General features: G+C 47.1%; 1 protein-coding gene and 1 pseudogene across 1 annotated transcript in view; both read right to left on the bottom strand.

Moving 5' to 3' along the window:
* The window catches only part of CCNF (cyclin F), a 30554-nt gene extending 21571 nt beyond the window's left edge, over positions 1-8983 (bottom strand). The window contains exons 1-4 of the mRNA XM_006893886.1: positions 8968-8983; positions 7333-7487; positions 6069-6175; positions 1998-2065 (exon numbers count right to left, since the gene is read on the bottom strand). Coding sequence (XP_006893948.1) covers positions 1998-2065; positions 6069-6175; positions 7333-7487; positions 8968-8983 — 346 coding nt within the window. The remainder of the gene's footprint in view (positions 1-1997; positions 2066-6068; positions 6176-7332; positions 7488-8967) is intronic.
* Positions 8984-9095: 112 nt separating this feature from the next.
* Positions 9096-19292, bottom strand: part of LOC102876896 — a 165462-nt pseudogene continuing 155265 nt past the window's right edge.

Below are 19292 nucleotides of genomic sequence, written 5' to 3'. Positions count from 1 at the left end.
TCCAGCTGGTTTTCAGAGGCTGTAACTTGCATGAGAGCAGACTGCTTATCCTCCTGCAGAGCAGTTGGTGGCTTTTCCTTTGGAAATGCAGCACAGCTTCTTACCACTTGGCCACTTGTTTATATGCAGGGGGCATGAAAAACATTTAGCCAAAGATGGTGGTGATGGTTCTACATGTTGTGGGCCTGAGTTAATTCTGACTCATTAACCCTGTAGGACAGAGTTGTCGATTTGTGTCATTGAGCCATTTGACCCATAGCGATCAACAGCTCTGAAACCTGCTCTATCTTGAGCCAACTTCAACATCTCCGACACACATACTACGCTCATTTCCTCAGTCACTGAGTTAGTCCATCTCATCAAGGGTCTTCCTCTCCTGCGCTGTCCCTCCACCCAAGCATGATGACCCTCTCCAAGGACTGGTCCCTCCTGGCAACATGTCCAAAGTACGTCAGAGGCATTTTAGAATCCTTGCTTCCAAGGAGCAGCCTGGTTTCACATTTTCCAAGATGAACTTATTTGTTCTCCTCGCAGACAATAGTATATTCAATACTCTTCTCCAGCACCACAGCTCAAAGTCATCAGTTCTCCTTCTATCGTTCCTAGTCATTGTCCAGCTTTCTGATGCATAGCAAGTAACTGTGAAGACCAAGTGCAACTTAGTCTCCAGACTGACATCATTGCTCTTCAGTACTCTAGAAAGGTCGCTGACAGCAGACTTTCCCAAAGCAATTCATATTTTGATTTCCTGGCTGCTGGTCCTAAGAGTGTTTATTGTCGAACCAAGCAAACTGAAGCTGTTAAGTATCTCTTCACCATCTATCATGATGCTGCCAATCAACCCAATGGTGAGAATCTTCTTGATGTTTAGCTTCAATCCATACTGAAGGCTGCAGTCCTTGACTTTCTGCAGCAAACACCTGAGGCCCCTCTCAGTTCTGGCATGCAAGATTGTGGACAGAGAACTTCCCCTTAACAGATTCTGCGGCCGTCAGCAGCCGAGTGCTTCACCACTGTGCTCCCAGGGCTCCTAAAAGTGCCCCCATGTCCACAATGAAATGCCCCTCAGTGGGAGGGAGGACAGACCCCTGTGGCACACAGAAGATGACAGTGGCATGCAAAAGTTAATGAACCAGAGGAGAGTACCAAGACTTACTGAATGCGTCATTAAAGAAAAACACCAATGGTAAAATTCCTTAGTACATGTTGTTGCTTTTTACCATAGAGTCGGAACTGACTCATAGCTGACCCTCTGGCAGGTTTTTAAAGGCAGTTAATTGAATGGGAGGAGAATGGTAATCCTAACAGTGTGCTTTCAGGATTGCAGCACAGCTTCTTGCCACTAGGCCGCCAGAGCTTCCTATATTCCGCATATAGTTTCTAGAAAAGTTTCTTTGCATGCTTAAATTTATTTTAATAAAGCTAATAAATCATATGAAGATTGTTTAAATTAGAAATCTGTTAAAGTTCAAAACTGCTATGGAATAAGAAATACCAATTATATAGCTTTGACCCAACATAATCATGGAGTCAACTACACATGTGAAAGCTGGACAATGAATAAGAAAAAGTGATGCCTCTGAACTGAGGTGCTGCTGAGGAATCCGAACGTAACACGGACTGCCAGAAGAACACAAAGCTCTTTCGGAAGTGCAGTCCAAAGTGATAATGGTGAGACTTGATCTCATATACTTTGGGGAATGTTATCAGAAAGGAAAGGACCAGACTTCATGTTTGGTAGAGGACAGTGAAAAAATGCCTCGGGGAGATGGAACAGCAGAGAGGGTGAGGATGGCGCCGACCTGGCATATATATTTTTTTTAAAAAAACATGAATGCAACATAAAGGTTCTCTCTCCTTCTCGCTTTCTTTCTTCTTTCCCCCCATTTCCCTTCTCCCTCAGCTCTGGCCACCACTCATTTACTCTGGCAAAGCCTGGTTCTTCTTCTACACCATCAGCCCCATGCCGGGTAGGGTAGGACCCCAGTAACACTCACGGCCTTCGTTGTAGAGGTAGGCTATGCCCAGCTTCACAGCAGCTTCAAAGTTCCCCTTCTCAGCAGCCCTGGAAATAAACAGAGCATCACACAGACATAATTCATTCCATAAACATTAGGCATCACTACAGCTCACGGGCTGGAGCGGCTGTTTATTGGACAATACAATAATTTTTCTGGAAAACTAAATGATTTATGACATATTTCAAGGAACCCTGGTGGCATAGTTGATTAAGCACTTGACTGCTAACAGAAGATGGGTTTTATGAATCCACCAGCCACTTCGTGAGAGGAAAGTGGGTCAGCGTGTTTCTGTCAAGATTCCAGCATTAGGAACCAACGGGGCAGTTCTATTCTGCCCTACTGGGCTGTGAGGTGGAATTAACACGATGGCAGTAAATTCCTCCCTCTTGATGGCATAGTGATTAAAGCATTTGGTTGTTAGGGAAACACTAGTGGTTTGAATTCATCAGTGATTCCTCAAGAGAAAGACGAAGCTGTCTGCTTCCATAAGATTTCAGCCTTGAAAACCTGATGGATCAGTTCTGCTCTGTCCTTGGGGCCAGTATGGGTTACAATCTATTCAACGATGGGGATTTTCAGGTTCGTATGAAGACAGAGGAGAAAGAAAAAGATCAAAATGGATGAAAAAAAGAGCTGCTGGAAATTGTGTCAAGAAGCCAAAACAAAGGGAAGGCACATAGAAGATGCAATGGACAGAAGATTTCAAAATGCAGCTCATGGAGACAAAGTATAACAGAATGTGCAAAGAAGTGGAGTTGGAGGAATAAGAAGGGAAGAACCTGGTCAGCATTTCTCTAGTTGAAAGAACTGAAAAACAAATTCAAGCCTTGAGTGGCAATATTGACATGCTATGGGCAAAATCTTGAATGATCCATGAAGCATCAAAAGACAGAAGGAATACAAAGTCACTGTTATGTGCCGTCAAGTCACTTGAGACTCATAGCGACCCTATGTACACCAGTCCTAAACTCTGCCTTATCCTGTGCCAATCTTACTATCTCTAACACACCTGCCTCCATTACCGCAGTCACTTAATCAATCCATCTCATCGAGGGTCTTTCTCTCCTGTGCTGTCCCTCTCCAAGGACTAGTCCTTCCTTGCCAAAGCTGTATTAAAAGCAATTGATGACACTGGAAAATTTCAGGAACTGCCATATATGAACAAAAGCCAGTGGTAATGAAGAACTATGTTCAAGTTGCACTGAAGGCACTGGCAAACAATAATTCCCCCGGAATCAATGGGATACCAACTGACATGTTTCAACTAACAGCCCTGGATGTGTTCACCAATTTATGCCATGAAATTTGAAAGACAGCTACTTGGCCAACTGACTGAAAAAGATCTGTATCTGTTCTTATTCCATGAAAGGTGAGCCAACAGAATGTGGAAATTACAGAATATCAGTATCACATGCAAGAAAAATATTGCTGAAGATCATCCAAAAATGGTTGTCACAGTACATTGACAAAGAATTTTGAAGCTGGGTTTAGGAACAGGTTATCATTGCTGGTATCAGATGGATGTTGGCTGAAAGAAAAGAATAGCAGGAGAATGTCTAATTGTGTTTTATTGATAATGGAAATGTATTTGATTATGTGGATGATAACACATTATAACTAACACTGAGAATGAGAAACCCAGGACACTTAATTATGCTCAAATGGAACCTATACCAAAGCCAAAAAGCTGCTGTCCAAACAGAGCAAGGAAACACTGCACGGTTGAAATCAAGAAAGATGTGCATCAGGCTTATATCATTTCTCCATACCTACTCAACCGGTACTCTGAGCATATCATTCGAGAAGCATACTCTATGAAGAAGAATGTGGTATCACCGACAATCTGTTTATGCAGATGACATAGCCTTCCTTATTGAAAGAGAGGTCTTAAGAACATCAAAGACTATACAGCCTTCCATATGAACTGCATCTCAACACCAAGAAGACAAAAATCTTCACTGCTGCACAGCAACGTCATGATAGACGGAGAAAAGATTGAAATTGCCTACAATGTCATCTTACTTGGATTCACAATCAACATCTTTGGTATCAGCAGTCTGGAGATCAAGAAACATATTCCACTGGGCAAGTCTACTGTCAGAGACCTCTCCAAATTACTGAGAAGCAATGATATCAGTTTGAAGACTATGTCTAGTTGAAAGAACTAAAAAATTCAAGCCTTGAGGGGTAATATTGAGATGCTATGGGCAAAAACTTGAATGGTCCACGAAGCATCAAAAGATGGAAGGAATCCAAAGTCACTGTTGTTGTTGTTGTTATGTGCCATCAAGTCGCTTGCAACTCATAGTAACCCTATGTACAATAGCAAAGACAAACTTTGAAGACTAAGGTGCCATAGTATATTCAATCACAATATACTGACTATCCCATGGACTACCAAAAGAACAAAACACATCTTGGAAAACGTGCAGCAGAGTGCTCCTTGGAGCAAAGATGAAATAGCTTCATTTCATGTACTTTTGCTAAAAGAGGCTGTTCCATGAAGATGGTCATCATGCTTTGAAGAGTGGAGGGATGGATGGTAAAAAGAGGACTGACAGTGACTGCAGCAATGGGCTCAATGTGTCAGATAGTGAAGATGGCACAGGATAGGACAGGATTCAGATCCGACGTTCAAAGCTGCTTTCAGTCATACTTACTGGACAGCACCTAACAACAAAAAGAGGTCTGGTGGTATAGTGGTTAAAGTGCTCACCCACAAAAAAAAATCAGCAGCCCAAGCCTCCCAGCTGCTCTGCAGGCGACAAGGCTCAGAAGCCCTCTGGGGCAGTTCTCTTCTGACCTGTGGGCTGCTGAGAGCCAGAAAGGCCTCAATGGCTGTGGTTTGAAGTTATGACACTCCGGCAGCAGATGAATGAACCCCAAGGACACTGGACACTCACACAAAACACACGAAGGCCCACATGTGGTGTGAAATCATTTACAAGAGGTGCCCTGGATAGGCAGATGCACAGACAGAAAAATAATGAGAGGTTGCCCAGGGCTGGGGGAAGTGGGAGCGACTGCTCACGGCCATGGCAGGCCTGAAGGAGCTGCACAGCTTTGTGAGCTCTTTACACGGTACACTGTCTAGCATGAGAATAACCTGTTTTCAAGGGTCATGACCTAAGATTTACTTGATCATGGGAGGCTATTTATTTATGGTTCTCTAACGGAGGCCTGGTGGTGCAATGAGGGGTCAAGGCGATAGCCATGTAGCTGCCCTGCATTGAGGGCTCTGGGTTTCCAGGAGCTCAGTAGAGGAAGAGATCTCCAAGGGACCCTCATCTGAGTCCTCCCAGCTGTTCTAACCCAGACCTCTTTGTAGGGTTAATACATGAGGAATGGCCCCAGACCTGGAGATTTACAGCCGAGGAATGGGTAGTACTAGTCTGTCCCACAGGGTTGCTGTGAGTTGGAACAGTTTTAAAGGAAACAGATTAGATGTTTTCTGGTTTAGGGTTTGGAGGGAAATGGGACAATTAGCACACTCAGTGGCAGTTCGAATCTACCAGCTGTCCCATGGGAGAAAGACAGGAAGTCTCCTCTCATGTGATTTACTGCCTTTGAAAACTGGCCGTAGGTTCAGCTACAAGTCAGTTCCAATTCGATGATGACGAGACAAGCACAGTTGAACTTTGCCTAGTGGTCAATGTGGGAGGGTAGACACAGCATTCCCACGCCCTCTCTGGATCCTGGCCTGGTCAAGCAGTGGGGACCAGCCATTAAGTGAGATGGTACCATGAGGTTTGGCCAAGGCAAGATTTCTACACACAGCTGATTCACAGTGTGAGCCACGCGGATGGCCCAGGACTACAGGGGGAACCTCTCAGAAGCACCCCCTGAAAATGACTGATCAGTGTCGCACAGTGTACATTACTAATTCAGCCACTGCCAACAGTCATGTGACTCAGGTATCAGCCATCTTGGCTGCACCCCGGGGTGCAGTCCATGTTACAGCTGAGTCAGGCCAAATGAGCCAGGCTCCCAAGCCAGGGGAAGACCCAGGGGAGGAGGGGACCAGGCCATTCTTGGTGGGGCAGGTACCTTTCAAACAGCTCGAGGTTCTCTGGAGAAGGCCACAGCTCTTGGAAGCTGGCACAGGCCCACACACTTGCGTGATTGTCTATCAGGTACTTCAGGTGGGAATGTACCTGTGGAGTGAGGGTGACAGGTGGGAGTTACCAAATATTTTTTTTTAAATTATACTGAGTATTATCTTGAAAACTACTACACAACTTGGAATTGACTGTGGTGAGCATTATGCTGAGTGAACTAACTCAGTCTCATAATGATAAATCCTGCACAAGACCATTATTATAAAGATAGAAGGATAACTAGTAAAATTTGGAAGCTGGAGTGGCATCTACTTCCTAAACAGCATGCCTCTGGAAACTTAATGAACTTTAAGAAACGACGACAGTTATAGAAAGGCTTCACTCTGAGTCATGCTCAACTTGACGAAAATCAACAACTAGTAAAATGTGGATGGAGACCCAAGTGTGTGTGTGGGGGGGAAGCTGATGGGTGAGGATGAGAAGGGAGGATATCACAGGGCTGCACAATTTGGTGGGTGGAGAGAGGGAGGTAACTGGAATGAGAACAATCCCGTGGGATCTACAAAGATGGGGCAGTGGTGGGCATAATTCAACAGTGATTCATTTTCTAAAACATAAGGAATGGAATGATCGGATGAAACAATGTGAATGAAGGATAGTATGAGACACAATGTATACAAACTCTGCATGCAAACCAATATAAAAAAAATTAAAAAGTATCTGAGATGAAGTCTCACCATCCTTGTAAAAGGAATGAAAAAATAAAATTGTAGTTTGGGTAAAACTTTACAGAGTAAATCAGCGCCCCTTCAATAATTCATACAATCTCTTCTGAGATAGAAATGAAGATAAACAAGTGAGTGAAATTCAGAGGAATCTGACCATCACCAGGGAAGAGGAACCAGGAGTGAAGTGTGTCATCTGAACCCAGGGTCCTTGTGCTGTGATCTCCTGGTTGCAGGGCAATGATGCCAGCACGTGGAGATCACTAAAGGAGAGACGCACAGATGGGGAAAGGAGACAAAGACCTTTGCCCAGAACTGACGCCCTGAATTCTAGCCTCTCAGACTGCGAGAGACTGAATCTGTTTATTAAAGTCATCACTTGTGGCATTGGTTACAGCAGAGGGCCAGGAGCAACCCTTAAGCATACTATCCTCTTGCCCTCTGCCCTCCTCCAGAGCCCAATTTTGGCCCTGACAGTTAAGATGTCAAGGCCTCTGTGGTATGAGCAGCCACACTGGGGTCACTTACAGCTCTGACTGAGAGGATGTCCCCAACAGGAAGCCGCTTCAGGATGTGGAAGAGCACATCTTCAGGGAGACTCAAGATGGTTAGGTTTCGGGGTCTCTTTCTTATTCTCCTCTTCGTAGGGTAATAGAAGCACTTGGCACACCTACAGTGGACCACTTAAGAAACAAACAAGAAATTATAACCAGGATGGTATAAGCATATTAACCGTCATCATGGATGACAAGAAAATTTTCATCTGAGCAAAACTCAAGAATTACTGTCCCTACCCTAGAGAGAATAGTGCAACAAGGAATGAATGGAAACCCAAAATCTCTGTAAATGTTTATGAAAATTAATAAAATATAGAAAAAAAACCCAAAAAAACAAAAAAAAAAGAATTACTGTCCCTACCCTAAGAAAGGAGGCCATGTTTCTGTTTCCCACAAAAGATTAAGAAAATGGCATAAAATGAATTAGGAAAGACAGAACAACCTTCAACTATTCATCAACTGTTTTTGAGAAATGGAAGATATGACATCACTTCGCTATGGGAGGAGTCTGATAGCACGCTGGTTAAAACACTGAGCTGTTGACCAAAAAGTCAGCAGTTCTAACACACTAGCTGCTCTGAAGGAGAAAGATGAGGCAGTCTACTCTTGTAAAAGATTCACAGCATTAGAAACACTATAAAGCAGCTCTGCTGTTTTCTACAAGATCTGAATCTGAATTGACTTAATGGCTGGGGATCCCACACCAGGGATTCTGTTCTGACAGTTGTTCCCACTCCTCACGTTTTCCTCAGCTAACTGTCCCAGAAAAAAAAATGTTGCAGGTATGAAATGAGGCTGAGCCACCACACATTGCACAGCCCTTTGGACGCCCTGCGATTTCTGTGGCATTCATTCATACCTTGTCAGCCTTTGCAGTATCACCAAGGGGGTTTAAGAATGCCGCCCCACAGTATTTCCTAGGCTGTAATCCCAGGAGGGACTGAAGGATTCGAACTGCCAACCTTTTGGTTAGTGGTCCAACACTTAATCTACTAGGCCACCAGGATTTACAGCTCTCAGAGTCAGTTCTGACTCACAGCAACCTTGGAGGGCGGAATAGGCCCGCCCCATTGGGTTTCCTAGGAAGCTGACTGCCTCATCTTTCTCTCCTGGAGCTGGGTCCCAACCAGCGGCTTTCCAACCAGACGAATGCTCTGACTGCTGCGGTACTGGGACCTGGTGCGCAGATGACAAACACCCGACGGGCGAAGAAGTGCGGCGGGCTCCCGGGTGCCCGGTGACAGACCCTGCCCGCGTCTGCCAGTCGCCATCACCTGCAATGGGATCGCGCGCGCGCCCGGGGGGATGCTCTGACCCGCGTCCTGCCGGCCCAGGTCCCCACTGGGGAGTGGTCCCGGTGCCCCTGCCCACGCAGGAGCCCAGGTGGGCCGCAGCTGAGGCCGAACCGCTGGAGAAGCCAGGCGGGCATGGAGCTCACCAAGCGCTCCAGCTTCCACTTCATCGGCGCGACCCGACCATACCTCCCGGGACCCAGCGCCCCCTCACGGGTCATGTAGCCTGCCTCGGGGCCAGAGGCGCGGACCGGCGCGCGGGGACGGTCCCGGCGGCCCCGTGGACGACCCAAGCCCGCACCGCCTGCACTCACCACCGCCGCTGCCCATCGCCGCTGCGCCGTTCTGCGAGCCCGCCTGCGAACGCCGAGCCGGAGACGCCGCTGCGCACTAGCACACTCGCCTGCTGCCCGCTCTAGGTTTTCAAATGCGTCCGGCGATCCTATTGGCCCACGCACAGGGGGCGTGACGCGGCGGCGCCGGGCCGCTCCACTTGTCCCGGCCCCACCCACTTGTCCCGGCCCCACCCGCTCCACGCGTTCGCCATTGGCAGCGCCGGGACGCGAATTCGAATGCCAGGCGCTGACTGGCGGGACGTGCGCGACCGCCCCGCCTCCTTAGCCAGCGTGTTTGCAGATGAAACTGGGTTCTCTGACCCTCGGTGATACCCTCTGCCCGTCTGCTGTGTGTCCTGCCTGTGAACGTAATTGTGGCCGAACTCCAGGAAGACCTGAGTTCGCGCCGGCTGGGCACTGCCAAGCTTTAGAAGGATGCAGACGTGCGGCCAGGTGTTCTGGGTTCCCCTCTGCTGCATCCTGTGCGTCCGCAGGTCGACTCTGGCTTAGTGACCTGAGTCCTCGTGAGAAAGTTCTGTGAGCAAGGCTTGGTATCTCAGGTCCAGTAGTTCAGCTAGCAACTTTGGTTGTTTTTTTCCTGTGAAGCCGGGCTCGCCTTAGACTCTCTGCCTCAGGGTACATTTCTTTCACCCTGTTTCACTGTCCCTTGTCTGCCCAAATTTTTTGAGTCTGCAAATTGCAAACTCAGCCCCATTCATCACAGCTTTGTATTCAACCTCAAACACACCTTGTTGGTCCGGCAAGGGGGAAAGCAGAGTCTTCTGGGAGAGGTGAGTTGTTGATGAGCGCAGGTCTGGCCACCTGCCCTCTCTATTCTGGGCTCACGGACTCCTGCTAAGATGGTGACACGCCTCAGCCAGAGGCAGCAAAGTTAAATCATTCACAGCACAGGGGACACGAAGGGCCTAATGGTCCCCAAGAGGCAAGGATCCCAGGCCCTGGAAGTCAGGTGTCTGACTAGGAGAGGAAGCCCAGGAGTCGTCAGCTCAGTGCTGGTAAGCTGTGTCAACTCATTGGGGACCTTCATCCTGCTCAAGACAGGAAGTAATGGTGTCCCACTCTGAATTCTTTTTTGTTGTTGTTGTTCAATATCCATTTGCACTTTATTACAGATCTGGGAGAACAGGGAGTAGCTGTCAAAAACTACCTCCCCTCTCTGAATTCTTATAATTTGCCACCCACCCTTTGGCTTTGCAGGTTACTGTTCCAGAAATGGTTACTTTATCATCCTTTGTGGCTACTTAGTAAAATGTCTGCCAAGGAGAGGCATCCTCTTGTTCTCAGGGCTGCACATGGAGCCTCCTCGTGGGTAGTTATGGAGAGACCTAACTCTCCAAGTGGGGTGCTCCCTCCATCCCCAAGTCTGTGCAGCACTCCCACCTCCACTACTCAAAGGCCCTTGTCTGTCCCTTCCCGCCCTGACTGTCCCTGTGCTGTGCTCCTGGAGGCCCTGTCTGTCCCACCCTGACAGACCCTGCACCCTGCTCTTGGAGGCTTTGTCTGTTCCACCCTCACAGTTCCTGCCACTTGCTCTCAGAGGCCTTGACTGTCCTACCCTGACCGTCCCTGCATCCTGCCTTAGAGGCCCTCATCTGTCTCTTCCCACCCTGACTGTCCCTTCATCCTGCTCTTAGAGGCCCTCATCTATCCTACCCTGACTGTCCCTGTGCCCTGTTCTTTGAGGTAGGTAGTCTCCTCTCTTCTGAAATCAGTGTCTCATCTTGGCAGTCACTCCAGGGCACTCCTCCCCCACCCTCACACTGGTCACAGGGTCATGTAAGGCCAGACTGGCAGTCACTTTCCCACTGTGCTGTAAGACAGCTGAAGCAAGGACTCAGTGAAACATTCTAGATTGTGCAGCTCGCTCTCAGGGAAGGCTGGGGAATGCAGGAGGGGGAAGCCAAGTGTGCAGGAGGCTGAGCTCAGCAGGACAGGACAGTGAGTCCACAGAGGCTCCTTCATGGCTGGGTCTGGGAGAAAATGCAGGTGCAGTGAGTCAGGATAACACACCAGGCCCCCCTACCCTGGAACCCTGGCCATGGAGGTCTGGAGGAAGCCACTAGCAGGCTGTCACCTGGCTGACTAGTGCCAAAGTCTTTATTACATAAGTAACAGTAATTATTATTTATTAACAATTATTATTTTTTTATTATAATAATTAATAAAAAGCTTCTGAGGCCTCACACCTTTGCCTCTTGGTTGCAGGGTGCAAGGTTAGCGAAGTTTAGGAAGATGTCCTCCAGTGAGACCTGGCTGACCATGTAGTCATCCAGTGAGAATGTCTCCCTGGCTCGCTGTAGAATCCCAAATACCTGGAGGATGGAGGAGACTGCTGTGGGCAGAGCTCCGAGAAGGACAGGATAATGGTGCACCCAGGGAGAGGAGGGGGAGGTGACAAGGCCCCTATGGCCAGGCCCTCTCTCAGCTGCTCCCATAGTCCTTCCATAGCCCTTCCCAAGAAATCATCCAAAGATGATTGCCCCCCAGGGAAGGAGGCCTAAGTGGCACAGTGGTTCAAGTGCTTTTGGCTGCTCACATCAAAGTGGGCAGTTCAAACTCACCAGATACTCTGAGGGAGAAAGTTGAGGCAGTCTGCTTTCCCTCAGTCTTGGGAACCCTGTGGGGCAGTTCTACTCTGTCCTGAGGGTCAGCGCGCCCAGAGGCAGGGGAGCAAGCCTTTCAGGTCTATGCTGATCAAGCATAGACCTGTGTGTTCTGTCTGAATCTCCAGGTGTTTCCATGGAGATGCCACAGGAGGAGCTGAGCAGCCCTGAGTGTGATTTCTGTACCAAGAGGACAGCTGGGGCACCCGGGAAGTGGTGACACTGCAGGTACCCTCACCTTGGAGGTGACCCCTCACCTTGGCCCAGCTGAGGCCTTGGCCGGGCAGGTGGTAGTGGACCATCCCCTGGTGCTCGTCCTCCAGGATGCTGCCTGCACAGGGGGAGACCGAGTCCCAATAAAGGCCAGGGTTCAGGATTTGAGGGGCAGGCCCAGTCCCTCAGTGGCCCAGCCCTCTGGCCTCACACACCTGGGAAGGTGAGCTCCACGAAGTCCTTGAACTTCTCCAGTTCCATCTCCTGATCATCAGACCGGACCTTGGCCTGCAGGGAGTAACCGCTGCCGAACTTGCTCTTGAGGTGCTGGGGGCTGCCCAGGCACTTGAACTGGCCCTGCACCATGATGGTCAGCCACGTGCACAGGGCCTCACACTCTTCCATGCTGTGGGAGGGCCCACCTGGGGTTCTTGATCCCTGAACTCAAAGTGGGGACCCCTCAAAGACCCTGCCCACTCTGTGACCCCAGGAGCCCTGATCTACCTGTGAGAGGTGAAGATGATGGCCTTCCCAGTCTCGCGGGCCTGGGCCACTATATCCCACAGCAGGCGCCGGGCCATGGGGTCCATGCCTGTGGATGGCTCGTCCAGGAAGATGACTGGGGGTCCTCTGATCAAGGTGATGCCAGTGCTCAGCTTTCGCTTGTTCCCTCCGCTGGGCGTGGGGGAGAAAAGAAAGCTGGCTGAGGCTCCTGAGTCTCTAATAGTGAAGCCTGCTAGTCAGGGTCCCATGGGTGTTTGAGGGTTCCGTGCTGGCACAAACAGCTGACACTTGGCTGTTAATCAAAAGCTGTGGTCATCTACCCAGAGACACCTGGGAGGAAAGGCCTGAGACTCCAATCCCCTCCATCAGCTGCTGCAGGCCTGTGCAGTCACTGTGGTGGTCTGATGGACTCAGTGATAGCCACGTGCTGGATATTTAGGGTGGAGGCTTCTCCATCAGCAGATAAGGGCAAGAGGGTCCCTTAGCTAACACTTGGCTCACCCACATTTATGTGGATTACCATCTGTGCAAGGTCTGTGAATGTTGACCCATTCATTCAATATCCAGAAGAGCCCGTGGACACTGGAGAAGGTCCTGGACAGGAGAAGGGTGGACCAAAACTCACAGATGTAAGAGAGGCCAGGATTACTGCTCCAATAGAGACTATGGCCCTTGGTCAGCCTTTGAACCTGGAACAAAACTCAACCCCGAGGCTCAACTTTCAGCCAAATAATAAACTGGTCTATTTGTTTAGAGTAGTGAGAGAAGATCTTCACCCTGAAACCCACAGCGTCCCTTTTCAGCAGGAAGTAGCTAAGAGAATACGCCGTCCCCTTTTCCTTATGACTCAGGGTGAAGTCTCTCTCAGGGAGGAGTGATAGGGAATGGCAAAGGACACACTGACAAAGAAGATTAATCAGAACTGGCTTTGACAAGCACTGTGGCATTTGGACAAGAACAAACTGGGAGGAGGGTAGAGAGAATAGTGCAACAATGAATGAGTGGAAGCCCAAAATCTCTGTAAATGTTTATGAAAATTAATAAAATATAATTATAGAAAAAAAAATAAACTGGTCTATTTGGTGACCTGACACCAGTGAGGCACTCACTCCTTGGAATAACCAGCATGTAAGTCAAAAGGGTAGCATTTGCCCAGTGAGAAAGCCCAGAAGGCAGGAAGGGGTAGGGCAGAAGGATGAGTAGACATGGGATGCACAGGAAGGGGGAAGAGTGCAGTGACGTGAGGATATTGTAATCAATACTATAAAATAAACAACAATTGTTGAATGAAAGCCTCTTTGCTCTGTAAAATTCCACTTATATCACAATAAAAAGGAGAGAGTAGGGAGAGAGGAGGAGGGAGAAAAAATCTGTGACAATGAATGAATTAAAACCCAGCCTTTCTATAAACTTTTGCTAAAATCACAATTAAAAAATTTTAACAGAACAAAAAACAAACAAAAAAGAGTAGGGGAGACACTATGGAGTCCAAGGAGGAGATGCCAAGCTTTTGGAAGTTGGAGCCCAGGGAGAGGACGTGGTGCCCAGTGGGCTGCTGAGAAACCTTGGTAGAGCCTGAGGCTGGCACCAGCCTGCCCTGGGCTCAGCCCTTCTGAACATCCTGGGACCACAATCCTAAGGGAGCTCTCCAAGGCACACAATGTCCTTGAGAAGTCAATTTGAGATTTCCTAAGCAGAAGGGGCCCTGATAGAATAGTGGGTAAAGCATTTACAGTCTGCTTCCAGAAAGACTACCCTAACAGGGCAGTTCCACTCTTTTCTCTAAGGTTGCTGAAAGTAGGAATTAATTTGAAGGCAGTAGAGTTGGGGTGGTTTTTTCTTCTTAGCAAAAACAACAACAAAACAACAAACCAAAAAATTCCAAACAAACTAAAAAAGGAAGGAGCTCTGGTGGCCTCGCTCGTAAGGAGCTGTGCTATCAACCAAAAAGCAGGTGGTTCAAATCCACCACATGTTCCAAGGGAGTCTTCCTCTCATGCTCTTTACAATCTCTAAAAACCCATTAGAAGGTCAGCTCTGAGTTGATTCTGACTCAACAGCAAGGAGGAGCAGCAGAAAAAGAGCCCTGTGGTGTAGTGGGTTAAACATTGGCTTCCAGAAGATCAGTGGTTTGAACCTACCAATGATCCCTTGGGAAGAAGTTGTGGCCTTGGAAACCTTCTGGGTTTTTGTTGGTTTGTTGTTGTTTTAAATATTTTGCTAAAAAGGAGACTTGATAGTATGGGTTAAGCATTGAGCTGTTAACTTAAAGGTTGATTGTTTGAACCCATCAGCTGCTGCCCAGGGATAAATGAGGCGGTCTGGTTCGAAGAGGATTAACTGGGGCTGTGCCATTCTGTTCTGTCCCCAGGGCCTCTGTGAGCCAGCATTGACTGGAAGGCAGTGGTTAATGGTCATTTGTAGAAATAATTTCTTAGCTCTAGTTACAAGATTGTTCTCAGATATATCTTACTGTCCTTTTATGTTGTTAAGTGCTGCCAAGTCAAGCACAATTCATAAGTGATCCTATGAACAAAAAATCTGAACCCTGTTCTATAACTATCGTTGTTTCTCTAATGTTCATAGACTTTCCAGAGGGATGTTGTTTAGGAAGTGGATGCCAATCCTGCTTCCAAGTCTCTCTTAATTGGGGATCTTCACCAAACACTGTCCACTGTCCACTGTTGCATTTGACACACCAGTGGCACCAGCAACCCCATGTTACCTCAGTACAGCAAACTGACAGACCAGGGGCTGTACCTCTTAGAAGAATGCTCTTCCCCATTGTCCTTTTATAGTTGAGTTTTTAATATAAAAATTTAAATAAGTAATACTTATTTTTACTTGAATTCTTTTAAAAATATTGAGAGTATGTTAATTATCGTTCTAACTGTATAATTTGAGCAAACACATTTTTTCTCATTTTTGTTGACTGTTCCATGATGTTTCCTATTGTCACACTAACGTGGGGGAGCATAGGAGGAAGACTTGGTTTGGGCTTCCTTAGCCGAGTATGGGGAGCTTGGCCACCCCAGGCAGAGGGATGGGAGAATGGGTGCCTGGAAGGCAGGTCCCAGACAGGAAGGGGGAGAATGGCGAGCCTCACCTGTAGGTGCACACCAGCTTATTGGCACAGGTGGGCAAGAGTAAGTCCTCTATCATTTGCTCCACACAGGCTGAGATGTGGTGCTTCGGGATGCCCCTCAGCCGGGCATACATGACCAGCATCTCTTTCCCTGTCATGTGGTTCAGCAGGGCATCCACCTGGGGGCAGTAGCCCAGGTGCACCTGAGGGCAAGGGAACCGAGAGGGAGCCAGTTAGAGAGAGTGGATGTGCTGAGGGATGGTGGGGCCTGAGGCTGTGGGATCCTTACTACATGTAGGTAGGTGGTAGGCCACGGGGCTCTGGGCAGATAGAGGTCCTTCCGTGCCAGTGTTGGCCTTTCATCCCAGTGCACAGGTCTGAGAAGCCAGTTCTGGAAGGATGTAGGGAAGCTGCCTGGAAGCTGTGTGTCTCCCCATCTCAGTGCTCCCAGCTCCTCTGCCCAGTGCTCTAGTTCTGAGACAGGTAACACAGATAGACTTTCCTGGTAAAGTGTCAGAACCCAGGCTGCCAGTGCCCAGGCTGTGAACTGGTTGCTGTACATGTGATGGCTTTGGCTGGACAGAAACCCCCAGGGAACAGGCACACCTAACAGCCTCATCCCACACTTATGATTCTACAGCCTAGTTTTTGAAATCAACACGTCTTGGAAATATGAAAGAAAAAAAATCATTGTGTATTGTGTTTTGAGTGAAAGATTATGCTGCCATTTGGTTTTCCACTCAGTCGTACACACTCATTTTATTTTGTGACATTAATGCCAATACCCATGGTGTAATAGCACTCTTCCTGCTTATTCTCTGTGATTCTCCTTTCCACTAATCCCTCCCCATTCTGCCCTCTGAGCTCTCTCCCTGGGCATGTGCTGCTTTCTTGATCTTGTGTGAGCACCTCGCTCATGTTACTGTTCACCAGAAAAGCTTCCCTTGTTTGGCTCACAATTAAGCCACAGGGTTTTGAGTTTAGTTTCAGGCTCAAAGATTACTTGGACCAGCCAGGCTAATAACTTTAACAATTGTGAGTTTTGCACCACATTTTTCACCAGCTTTGTCCAGGACCTTCACCTGTGACCCCATTTAGTAGCCAGCAGAGGGACTCAGGTGTTGCCCAGTTCTGGTCTCAGACAGTGGCGGTTTAGGTTCACTGGTCCTTTAGTCATTTAGACTAATTGTTTCTATGCATCTTTACTGCTCTCTCCCTGCTTTTTCCTGGAAAGGGAAGAGGCCAGTGGCTCTGTCAGTGGACAAGCCTTGGAGGGCTGCTCACAGCTTTGAAGACTCTTAACTATTGTGTACAGAGTTCACGTTGTCTTGGCCTGTGCATGTGTCTCCAGGCCATGGCTCCGAAGCCTTGAAGCTGTTTTTGTTAGGTTCTATCAAGTCGGGTATGACTCATAGCAACCCTATGAACAAACTATCCTGTGCCAACCTCACAATCTCTGATACACTCAAGCCCATTGCAGCAGTCACCATGCCAATCTACCTTGTTGAGGGTCTTCATCACCTTTGTTGTCGTGCCACCTTCCCAAGTCTTATGACCCTCTCTAAGGAATAACATCTCAGAGCAGTACGCACATAGTATGTCAGACGAAGCTTTGCCTACAAGAATAAGAACCACTGGCTGCACCTTCTCCAAGTCATATCTATTCTCTCAGCAGTGCATGGGATATTCAGCACCCTTCTTCAACACCATAGCTCAAAGGCATCAAGCCCAACTCTTATATACATAGCAAGTGACAGAAAAGACCATGATTTGAATTAGGCACAACTTAGTCTCAAACTGACACATTGCTTCTCAATGATTTGAAAAAGTTTCTGACTATAGACTTTCCCAATGCAATATGTCTCCTGATCTCCTGCCAGCTGTACCAAGAGTATTGATTGAGGATACAAGTGAGATGAAGTCGTTGACAGTTTCCATCTTTCCTCCATCTATCATGATGATGCCTATTGGTCTAGTGGTGAGGATTTTTGTTTTCTGTTTTTCTTCTTGTTGTGTTCCGTCGAGTTGGATCCAACTGGCACAGGAGGAGATTGCCCCTTCTTCTCCAGCGGAGCATCTGGTGAATTCGAACCATGTGCCTTCAGGATTGCAGTGCAGCTTATTGCCACTAGAGCTCCCAATTTTTGTTTTCTTGATGTGGAAATGAAATACATATTTTCTTATTTTCTCATTTTTAATTGAGATTTTAATGAATTTATAGAGAACTTGGATTTCCATTCATTCATTGTTGTGCATTTTCCTCCTTGCCCACCCCCCCCAGTTCACTTTTGTTGTTGAAAAAAATTCTCTCATGCAGCTCTTATTCTGGACTATGTAAATAATGTCTAATTGTATATTCATTTTAAGCAGTTCTATTCCTCATCTGTTTTGGTGTAGTGTACATTATCCCTTCTTTTCTTATTTTCCTTCCAACCCGTTTTATAACAATGGCATTATGCACTATTTGTCCTTTTGTGACTGAGATATTTCACTCAGCCTAATGTCCTCCAGGGTCACCCATTTTATATTTCATGAGTTCCTTGTTTTTCAATGCACCATAGTATTCCATTGTGTCAATATACCACAGCTTCTCTATCCATTCGTTTGTTGATGAACACTTAGCTTTTTTCCATCTCTTTGCTACTGTGAACAAAGATGCAATAAACATGGGTGTGGATATATTAGGGTGGCAGTTCTGATTTTTTTTGGGGGGGGTAAGGGAAAAACATTTCATTAACCAACCTCCATGTAATTAACAAAGCCTCAGGCCACCAGAACACAGCACCTCCCCCCCGCCCCCCCACAACACCCTTAACCTTCTCCTTAGCTCTTCTGTTGAAGAATATGGCCTTCACAATGACTGGTTGCTTTGGGAGCTTTCCCTTCCCCAAAACTTTGTAGTAACTTGATCGAACCACATCAATGATGGGAGCAGCTCCAGCCTTGTTCTTTGCAGCATTTACCCTTGTCTGCTCACTGACCAAGGTCCATAATTTGTCAAGGTTGACAGTTGGGCAGAAGCTCTGATTCCTCTTCAGATGGTAATGTCTCATACCAACCTTTCCAAAATCATCTGGATGGCTAATAATCTTAAAGGTCAATCTGATGCATGGCGCTAACCTGGTGACTGACTGTGCCACAAAACCAACAGCCAGTGAATAAGGTCAGCAGTTACCCTTCAGAAAGTTCTGATTTCTTTAGGGTATATTCCCAGTAGTGGAATTGCTGGGTCAAATGGTATTTCCAACTTTTTGAGAAAGCGCCATACCGCCTTCCACAGTGGTTGCACCATTTTACACTCCCACCAACAGTGAATAAGAGTTCCAGTTTCTCCACAACCTCGCCAGCATTTGTTGCTTGCTGTTCTGTTAAATTTTGCTATCCTTATTGGAGTGAGATGATGTCTTATAGTTGTTTTTATTTGCATCCCTCTTAGAGCTAGGGATTTTGAACATTTCTTCATGTATTTGTTCGTCATCTGAATTTCTTCTTTGGTGAAGTGGAAATATATTTTTTTTAAAAGGAATTTTTTATTTTATACTGGTTTACTTACAAAATTCATATACACTGTTTTTCACACCGGATCGTTCCCCTTTCCTTTCCCCTTATCTTCTATAATTAAGTACCCCTCCCCCTCCAACTGCGCAACAAATGCTTTGAGTCATCTTCACATTCAGGAAGCAATGTTGTATCATCTGCATAATGCAGGTTATTGATAAGTCTTCCTCAAATCCTGAGGCCACATTCCTCTTTTTTTTTACTTTATTAAAATACTGGGTTTATAAAACAACTATGAGATATCATTTCACCCCAGTCAAAATAGCAAAATTTAACAGAACAGCAAGCAACAAATGCTGGTGAGGTTGTGGAGAAACTGG

Source organism: Elephantulus edwardii, unplaced genomic scaffold, assembly GCF_000299155.1.
Source record: "Elephantulus edwardii isolate Elephantulus edwardi_28Jun2011 unplaced genomic scaffold, EleEdw1.0 scaffold00132, whole genome shotgun sequence".
Lineage (NCBI taxonomy): Eukaryota > Metazoa > Chordata > Mammalia > Macroscelidea > Macroscelididae > Elephantulus > Elephantulus edwardii.
Note: the sequence above shows the minus strand (reverse complement) of the source record. Positions and strands in the feature narration are given on the sequence as shown.